This window comes from Miscanthus floridulus, chromosome 1 (genome assembly GCF_019320115.1).
Source record: "Miscanthus floridulus cultivar M001 chromosome 1, ASM1932011v1, whole genome shotgun sequence".
Classification (NCBI taxonomy): Eukaryota; Viridiplantae; Streptophyta; class Magnoliopsida; order Poales; family Poaceae; genus Miscanthus; species Miscanthus floridulus.
Window position 1 is genome coordinate 155,334,123 of NC_089580.1, and position 10,077 is coordinate 155,344,199.

Consider the following 10,077-nt stretch of genomic DNA (forward strand, 5'->3'; position numbering starts at 1 on the left):
CTATTTCAGTATCTATTTAGAAAAGAAACATAGTAGCTAACACGAGGAGAAGTACCAAATGTATCATATGTACAGCGGCGGATCCAGAAAATATTTCAGGGGGTTGAACAACACTGCTAGTCCCCTTACACTATAGAACTTTACCTAAAAATTTATAGGGGCTCCACAGGGGTTTCACTACTCCGGTATAAATAGGGGGGCTCGAGCCCCCCACCCCACCGTTGGATCCGCCCCTGCATATGTATGTACGTAATAACCAAGCTAATTAAGCCAGTGTAGTTGTAAATACCCGATCGAGCTGGAATCCGTTATCGGCCCAGTTCACTTTAAAAAACAAGCCGAAAGAACGTTTTGATTGGTTTGTTGTGAGAGAAAAATAATAATCTACCTAAAAAAAATAGACCGAAAAAGACAGCACGGACGCGAACAGTGCCGGTCGCTCGGCCTCTCGCTCTCACCCCCTCCGGCCTCCGGCTCCGCGCGCGCTTTCTTCCCTGTTCCTCTCTCCTTCCCGCGACGACGTCACAGAACGTACCTGCTACTACTCTTTCACCTCCCTCCCTCTTCCTCCTGGCACCTTCCTTCAGCCGACCACGCGGACGCAGAGATCCAGAGGCTGCATGCTTCTCCGCTATCCGATCGACCTGTTCGCGTCGACCACCGTAGTGCTTCAGTCCTCGATCGCCGCGGACGAACCGGGTACCAGGTACGTACGTGGTGTTGCTTGCTGTGCACATGGCCTTGGCCGCCTGCGCTGTGTTCCAAGATTCATTCAGAATGTTCGTCTGTGCTGTGCCTCCATCATCTCCTTCCTGATATGCGTTCTGCGCATTGCCTGTGTATGCACCTTTCCTGTGTTCTTTCTCTTTGGGACTATCATCTTCATGGCTCTTGCTCTTGCCTGTTTTTTGTTCCCCCCTTGCATCTCGATCTCTAAATAAGCTGCACAGAACTGGCCCGATCGAGTGCCCGACTTCATTATTCTTCAGCCTGGTTCTTTGATCCAGCTGCATCCTGCAATGCAGGCATCTACGGGACAGATTTCAAACTTTTCCCCAACCCAAAATTTCGGCTTCACTGAGCAATCCTTGATTCTGACTTGTGATACTGGTTGGTATGGTATCTATTTCCTTTTACTTTTTTATTTCTTTGTTGCTGTGTGTGTGAGAGAGAGAGAGAGCAAAACTAGGGCCTCGTTTAGATTGCGAAAAAATTTCAACCCGATGAATAGTATCATTTTTGTTTTATTTGGTAAATATTGTCTAATCGTGGACCAACTAGGCTCAAAAGATTCATCTCGTGATTTCCAACTAAACTATATAATTAGTTATTTTTTTATCTACATTTAATACTCCACGCAAACGGCTAAAAATTGATGTGATGGAGAGAGAGTGAAAAAACTTGAAATTTGGATGGCATCTAAACAAGGCCTAGTTTTGTTCTGTTGCTATCACTATCAGCCTGTCCCAGCCTTAAATATTTGCTTGTGTAGTTGGAAAAAAACTTTGCAACAAGCAACCGTTGGTTGGTTCTTGCAACAGTGCTAGCCGCAGACGATCTAGGTGGGGGTGGCCGGTGGGGGCCTGGCAAGCAGCGAAAGAAGCCAGGCATTTCGCTGCGGGCCTTTCCTTGTGCCCTTCGTTGACAGTTTCGACGTGGTTTTCGCACTTTCTGCTTGCTGACCCTGCTGCAACGACTTCTGTTGCCGCACAGCAAGGGGCCCGGGAGTCTCTGTGGTCTGTGCCATTAATCCTGTACGGTCATCGCTACATCTATGCCCACGATTGCTGTACGAGTACTCTGCATCGCGTAGTCCAGAAACTGTTACGAATCTTTCTCGAGTTGAGCTGCTAAATATTGGTTCCGTTCTGTCGGGCCTGGCCCACACTTTCCAGGTCTAATAAAGCGTCCTTGCATTTCCTTGAATCACAACTTTTTTTGTGTGTGTGTGTGTGTTTGTGTTTCCTTCTTGCACAGGGTTTAAATCTTAGCTTTGAAATTCTGTAGATGCAATGCAGTACAACTAGTTCACAAAAGCTGAGTTGAGTTGTGCAATCCCGCTCGCGAAAAAAAAAAATTCAGTTCCTCGCTCATATGCTACGCAGCAAGGATAATGAGCACTCAGTTGATGTAGCAAATGCTACCACAAGAGAGAATGGTAACGATGTACCTAGAAAATTTTGTTTCTTCATCTCACTTATTTATCGTAAAAAATACGTACTCATTATTACCTTTTTCTTCATATTTGTTTACAGAGTATTTATCCATTAAAAAGTCCAAAGGGCCCAGCTGTGTTGCCTCTACGATCTGTTCTTGTCTTCTTCATTGCTATGTTCAGCTTCTATGTATGCTACTTCTCCTTCCATCAGGTAACTTTGGAATATGAACAAAAAATGACCAGCGCAGACGGAGCTGAACAGACAGAAATCCATTGCAGAAGACCTGCAGTTCCACATGAGCAGATGCGATATGTGCACTTTCCGAGGCCTGTCACTTACGACAGGTAACTTCAGTTCGTCAGAAGCTTCTTATGTTCTTGTTCTATATATATGATGACATGTGTTGTCTGATTCATGCTTCTCTGCACTCATTTCCCGGTTCACAGGGGTGAATGTGCATGTAACCCTGTCCGCTTCTTTGTTATCATATCTATGCAAAGATCAGGAAGCGGGTGGTTCGAGACTTTGCTCAACAGCCACCCCAATGTCAGCTCGAATGGCGAGATCTTCTCTGTGAGGGATAGAAGGGAAAACATTTCGTCTATTTTTGAAACTCTTGACAGATTGTATGATATGGACTGGATCACTAGTGCGGCGAAGAATGAGTGCACAGCAGCATTTGGGCTGAAGTGGATGCTAAACCAGGTAATTAAGCTGCATCATTCCTTTACTAGGGTCTGTGTCAATGTTTACTATCAGTGAGCCGCTTTTCATGTACATATTGTTTGGTTGCTCTTGCTCCACAAGTGGTATAGCTAGGGTCCTGTGTAAATGTTTACTATCATGTAGCCTTTGACAATATATTTATGTTCTTGTGCTCCAAACCTAAAAAAAAGAGTGATTTTTTTGGTAACTTAAAAGGGCTAGTAATCATGTTATCAACCAAAAAAAAAGCTAGTAGTCATGCTATTGACTTTTGAAAGCTAGATGTGAGTTTATCAAGCAAAGTACTTTGGAACTCAAGAATAGGAATTTCACAGGAATCACTTAAGTTTTACAAGAAAAACGCAGGGACATGGAAAAAGTTCCCACGTTCCAAACAGGGCCTAAAATGGCTTGCTTCCTGTTCTGCAGGGACTGATGGAAAACCATCGAGACATCGTTAACTATTTAAACAGGAGGGGTGCAATGGTGATATTCCTCTTCAGGAGAAACACATTACGGAGGCTTATCTCTGTGTTGGCGAACAACTACGACAGGAAAACAAAGCAGCTGAATGGCATCCACAAATCACATGTTCACTCAAAAGAGGAGGTATCTCTCTCCGTGTGCAATCAGTCAGTACATTTTCTGAATCAATTATTTAGATTATGAATCAGTTATTCAGTTATGGAGAGGCCTAGCTACTACATAATTAGACATGACTAAACCAAAGCTGTCTGACAGTTACTCAGTTTTGAATGGATCAAAGTCAAACAGGCAATGATATATATCCTCTTGGCAAATCATATCGGTGCCTTTTATCTGGGCAGGCTGAGATCCTGGCAAGGTTCAAGCCAGAGCTGGACGTATCGACTCTGATTCCAAGCATCAGAAATGCCCAACGCGCCATGAGAACCTGCCTGGGTCGCTTCAGCAACACCCGCCACATGGTCCTCTACTACGAGGATGTGATCCGCGACAGAAATGTAGGCATCACAACACAAACAAACAAACAAACAAACGTTCCCAGCAGCCTCTGATGGCTTTAGAGTTCCAAACAAGGTTACCCAATGATAGCAATAACAGGGGTATGCTCTTTCTCTGATGCCCTGTGTGCAGGCGTTGTCCCGGGTGCAGGAATTCCTCGGGGTTCCGGTGAGGAAGCTGTCCAGCAAGCACGTGAAGATCCACACCAGGTCCCCTCCCAGACCTCGTCGATCAACTGGGAGCAATTGAGCCAGATGCTGAATGGGACACAGTATGGCCGATTCCTTGATGATGCAGACTATGAAGTGATGATCAGGGCCAAATGAGTCAGGTCGTAGCACTAATTTTTCACTTTTTTTTCTTTTCTTTTTTTTCCTTTGTTTCCCTCACAATGCATAAGAGGGCTGCGATTTATAAAGCAATCTTCTGTAGACGGGAGGATGTAATAGAAGGGATGAGAAATGAGGAAAGTGATGAGAGTTTTATTTCTGCATTTTTGATTCTGTATATGTATAGGTTTATTTATTGAGTACTCTTATTTACTGGTTTTGGGGGTGCTTGGCTCGCAATTGAGCTCCATCTCCGAAACTCTTCCAAGAAAACCACAATCAACAGATCAGAATGCTAGTTTCAAGTAAAGAAAAAACAGATCAGATCACCGGTGAGTTCTTGCAATCGAACTGCTTCATGTTAATATTTTTGAATTTGTAATTGAATTTAAGATTTATTTCAGCGTGTGCTCCAATGCTGCACTGATCTCCTGTGACGCTCCTCAAAACCAGCGAACAAATTTGCAATCAGTCTGGAACATATTCCTCGATTGTAAGATTGGGGAAGCCTGGAACCTTGAGATATTACGTTCGTCTCAACTGTAGCAACCATGCACCCAAAAACTGGGCAAGTCTACAAAGCCTCGGAACATCCACAGATGTATTGTTTCAGGAAGGGCAAAAGCAAATGCAACCTCAACAATTTTAACCTATATTTTGATGCTATAAGTCGTGAGTACTGAACAAGATTACCCTGAAAATTTTCTCTATGCCCCTATGGTATGACAAAAAAAATTGTTTCACAAATTCTACACAGATATACAACAGTTTGGTGATACAACTGCAACAACAGACTCAATCCAATTTCCTGCGTGAAAATGCCTTCCGTTCCGATAAAGGGACGACCACCTCGCACAAGTTTTTAATCATGCCTCTGTCATATATGTTGTTTTTCACAACTGGTTCCGCACTTGGTGTTCGGGATCTCATGAAGAACGCCCTCCATTTGCTTGGAGGAGCTTTGTGTTCATTACTATTGGCTGAGCCTATGCTGGACTTGAGTGCAGCAGCAGCCGCCTTCGCTTCGTTTTCTTTTTTCATCCACATGATATAGTCTTGCCATTTGAATGTCTAAAGAAGATTGTGTAAGAATCACAGCAAGTATTTTTTGCACTAGAAACATGCTTGAAACTATTCCTTTTTAATAGTCCAATTTATTAGTCTACTTAGCGTAGCACTTTATTTTCTCATGAGAAACGACCTCAATTAAATACAAAATCTGCTCACATCAATTCACCAAATTCATCCAGAAAGCTATTTTTGTCTACCAGAATAAAATCCTAGTATGAGAAGTTATCTTTTGATTCAAATATTTCAGAGCAAAGATAAAATTTTCATTAAATAGAATTAATATAAAGAAAATATATCCTCATGTCCACGACAAGGGACAGTTTACGTGTTTGGGGAAGAAAATTTGGCTAAATTTCAAAGGTTCAAGTTCACTAAGTCTCACCTCGTTGGTTGTTGTATTTGTCAAACAAAGGTGTGTATGGTAAGCACAGAAGCCACCAAGGAGCAGTGCTAATATAGCCAAAAATACACTCAAAAGTATTTGAGTGTTATGCACAGCAAGCAACCACTGCAAATTTGACCATGAGTTAAAACACAGATTTAGTAGAGCTGTGAAGGGAATTTGTTATCATTGTGTTCCTCTAGCATACCTGTGCAACATGTGGAAACAAGCCCGAGAATGAGTTATCGATACCATAATAAACTGTCACACCCAAAAGATGCCTCATTACAAATGGGAAAATAGAGGTTAAAATGTTCAATAAAGAAGATAAGTTATACCTCAGTTTTATGTGATTAATCCAAAAACTGTATGCAATCGAAATAAAAATCAGAGACTATGTATGATGGTAAACGATTTCCCATAAGGTGCTATCAGGAGAGTTCAAAACTCCCACATACAGCTCAACATAGATATACCCACTACTCAGTTGTTCTATGTCAATTTAAGTTACTGCCCATTGAACAAGGCAGTAAATTCTCAGGAAAGGCATTGAATTTACCTGTCAGAATGTATATAATTTTCCGCTCTTTTAATTCACCAGCAAGAATGAAGCCAAGGATCATTGCCCCGTACAGACATATAAGAAAATGCCTGTTATCAAATGGAAGAGAAAGTACATATACAAATTTTATTAATATTTTTGCCCAAAAAAACTTTACTTAATATTTCAGGTCAGTGAATAATCTTGATGATTAATTAGGTTGCTACTTACAGCAAGTGAAACAATTATGCCTTAAACAAAAAGGCTCTAGTGTTTGCCAAGGTTGAATAATCAAGTAGGATTATTTGAGAAAAACAAAAAATCAACTAGGATCAGTGTATGGAAGTGTGGTGGTGGAATAGTTTCACAGAGCCTGTGTGCTTTTGTGGTCGTTTCAGAGCAGTCTTTTTGCTAGACAGTAGCAGCGGCAAAATTCTAAACTGGTGGTTGTAAGAAATTTCATTACGCTTTAGTAATGAAATTCGGGCTCACCCACTATGGAAAAAGGAAATAGAACAACCAAGTAGCTGAGCAGATCTCCCATATTGATTTGGTAATATAAAGGTAAGATGAACTATAAGTTACAACCAAATCCATAAAACTACAGCGCAAAGGAATCATAAGCTAGTTAATACTGCATCTAAACAACTGCACTTTGCACAACACATTGGAAAACTATGCTGTGAAGTCTAGAAGGCAAAGCTTTTCATATAAGAAAAAAAAAGAGAGGAAAAGGGAGCTAACGGTCCAACTTCTTGTAAGAAAGCTAATCCTTGAAGCTTGGTAGGATAAACATATCATTTCAAGATGTACTTGGTTTATCCAGTTGATTTATGTCCTATAATTAGTATTTGTAGTTGGACTAAAAATTTAGCCACTCAGAAAAATGACAATTCAGGAGATTATGTTGACTCTTGGGAGATATTAGGCTATAAAAAGAAAGACAGATGATAAACATACAAAACAGAAAAAAATCATCAGTGAGAAGTGCATGGGCCTTAAGATTTCCCATCTAGGCCAGACAAAGATTGTAAGGTACAAGCTGGAAAGAAACCCAAGCAGAACTCACCAAACTAAAAAGGCCACAAAATAGCGAGTATTTTTCTCCCCAATGCAATTATTCTGTATCAACACAGACAAATTCAGAACATAAATGAAGCAAAAGCAATACCATCAATTAGTAAGTACAAGTACCATCCATCCACAATGGTGATCGAATCGAGCAACACACTTGTCACATATTCTACAGTGCTTTGCCCTGGCTGGCCTGCACACAAATGACCAATGAGTTGCTAAAATAACAAACACATGTAATTGCATTAAGTAGCTGAGGGAGGGGAACCCCTATGCTAGATGTATTTGCCCTTGACCTTGAGTGTTAATAAAATCACAAGAACTTTAAAGCAATAAGTTTTGTTGTTGCACACATACTGGATTACTCATTGCCAACTAGTCCCTAAGATTTTACTGGGTACCTAAGAAAACAGCTAACTATACCATCTTATAATTTAGGGTTCTGCTTCTACATGCAACGACTGGCAGCTAGGAGTTACTCAGTGAATAACTAGATATACCTAGTAATCTTGCAAGTTGAACATTCTTTCTCCACAAAAATAACGTTGTCATATGGGTAGGAAGATACATATTGAGAAACATTCTCAGCAGTAACAGTCCCAGGATCAGAAAAGCTAGTAAGCACAAAGAGTATAGCACCAACAGCCACAGCCACAACACTCAGATATCTGCACAATTAGATCTATCACTGTTAGAAATGGACAATAAAATCTATCCAAATTGTTTAGTGCAGCTACAAGGTACCTGTGCAATCCACTCACATAATACCCAGGAATGTACTCGAAAGATGTCTGCACTATTATAAAATATGTCACCCCAATTATGGCAACATAAAATACCTGCGGTTGAGAGAAGAAAATAAGTCACAGACGACTGGTTAGGAGCAGGAGCTGATGCTAGCATCTCATGCATTCAAATAACAACAAAAAACCTCAGCTCTTAGTTGTTGATAGTTAAGTAAATTTGGTTATGATTTGACATGCAAGATAATGCTAGCTCATGTGTCCCAAGGGAATTAGAAGAATAATCACTAAGGAAAACTTCTTCACTGAAGCCAAGGGTATAACAGTAAAACAATCTGAAGTTTATGTAAATTACATGTGTCTATCGTTATCATTAATTCACAATGGCAAACTGCTGTTCTGCCCTATTCAATGCAGAGAGTTCAAACACAGATCCCCAAAAATGATATAATTATGATGTCAAGTCACACCAGAGTGACACAGATCCATATACCCAGTTGGTCTTTCCTGCAGTCATTTCTCACTTTTCTCACCTTCCAAATCCATCTCTCGTCCCCTCCCCAGTTTTCTTCCCTCCTTCCTTTCACGTACACAATTTCACTTAGCACAAGCACAAAGTCTTTAGCAATTTCATAGAATCTGAAGAACATAAATCCCTCCTTTAATCAGCAGCTTTTGGTTGCATGTTTACTGTTTGGAAACAAACGCAGCAGGTTTACGCAATGTAGGATAACTATAATCATGGGCAAGGGCAACAAAATAAGAAATCTAAGCCCTAACATACTTGATCATCCACATTCCGGTCCTTGAAAAAGCTCCTCATTTGCAGAGTCAACTGAGAATTGGAGCTACCAACTGAGAACCCACCATCAATCCCCTAGCTATTGATCAATGCAACTATCCCAAGCAACAACTAACAGCCATTTTGCATCAAACGGCATCAATCTTCCAAGACTCAAAACAGGAAACCTAACTTTCCATTACAACTACATCGCCTTTCAAAATAAACAATCATCCCCAACAATGATAATTCAAGACACGTTACCTCATCATTGGCAATTCAAGTACTGATGACTGGCATGTACCTGCAATATCGGGTTGGGTCGGTCGCAGCAGTATCGCTCAACGCCGAGGACGAGATCCCTAGCCCCAGTACCGCACACAGACTGCACAAACCGCCTGCGGGAACAATTCCCACACTCACTAAGCAGGAGCAGGAGTGAAGGGAGGGACATGGGGAAGGGAGGCGCGAGAACGTACAGGAGGTAGTGGTAGGCTCCAAAGGTGAGGAAGTGGTTGATGCTCTGGATGAAGGTGCCCTCGAAGATGGGCCATTGCCCGCAGAGGAACGACACCACCACCAGCGCCGTCACTGACCCGTGCACCACCAGCAGCCAGGGCACCTCCATCCCGCCGGGGATCCCCACGCCCTTGCCTGGGGACCGCCGTTGCCGTCGCCGCCGGCAAATCTAGTTGATCCAGTCAAAGGAAACCGCAGCCGGACGGAGAAAACAAGCAAACTCCTCTGTTTAGCCACCTCTGATGAGTAGGCGAGACGCGTTTGACGCCACCGCTGCGGGATTTATAACTTTTTAACGTGCCTACCGCTATTGCCATAGCAAAAAGTGAACTTCGTGCGTCTTTACCACTATCGCTGAGGTGGCATATCAAGTGGGTACACCAACCTTACAGTGAGCCTGGAAATCCGTACGAGGCATGCGAAATTACTTGTTTACCTCTGCTGCTTCTCTCTCCCTCCTCTCGCTGACGTATGGGCTCCCACACGTTAGCTTCTCCTTCAACCCCATCTCTTCTGCGCAGAAGTAAGTGCCGGTGATGGTGGTCGCCAGCGTCAGAGCTTCCCGGCCCCCTTCTCCTCGGACGAGCGCAGCTCCACTAGCGTTGGCTGCCCTTCGCCACCGTCGGCGCGCCCAGGGGGAAGCATGACGTGTCTGCCGTCACCAAGGCCAAGACCTCCACCGCCTCCGTTGCGTCCCGCATCGTCCCGCTGCCGTCGAGCCCGGGCCCAGGCCTCGGCTTCTCCGTCAGCGTAGGAAACAGCGAGGATGGGAGCAGCAGATCCTCCATG

At 42.8% G+C, this 10,077-nt stretch overlaps 1 protein-coding gene and 1 pseudogene across 2 annotated transcripts; one reads left to right on the top strand and one right to left on the bottom strand.

The window, feature by feature from the left end:
- The first annotated feature begins 481 nt into the window (after nt 1-481).
- On the top strand, nt 482-4,476 carry LOC136498821 (uncharacterized; annotated as a pseudogene).
- Nucleotides 4,477-4,692: 216 nt separating this feature from the next.
- Nucleotides 4,693-9,537, bottom strand: LOC136498837 (probable protein S-acyltransferase 17). Of its 2 annotated transcripts, none has more exons than XM_066494563.1 (10): nt 9,249-9,465; nt 9,074-9,154; nt 7,990-8,084; nt 7,746-7,913; nt 7,366-7,438; nt 7,241-7,293; nt 6,190-6,281; nt 5,839-5,891; nt 5,631-5,756; nt 4,693-5,248 (listed from the first exon to the last, which is right to left on the bottom strand). In XM_066494563.1, exons 1-10 carry the CDS (start codon nt 9,321-9,323, stop codon nt 4,973-4,975), a joined length of 1,092 nt encoding a protein of 363 aa, XP_066350660.1. In that variant the 5' UTR covers nt 9,324-9,465; the 3' UTR covers nt 4,693-4,972. The 2 variants fall into 2 exon arrangements, with proteins under 2 accessions (XP_066350660.1, XP_066350656.1); XM_066494559.1 differs by having other exon boundaries at nt 4,697-5,248; nt 9,074-9,167; nt 9,249-9,537.
- Nucleotides 9,538-10,077: the final 540 nt, after the last annotated feature.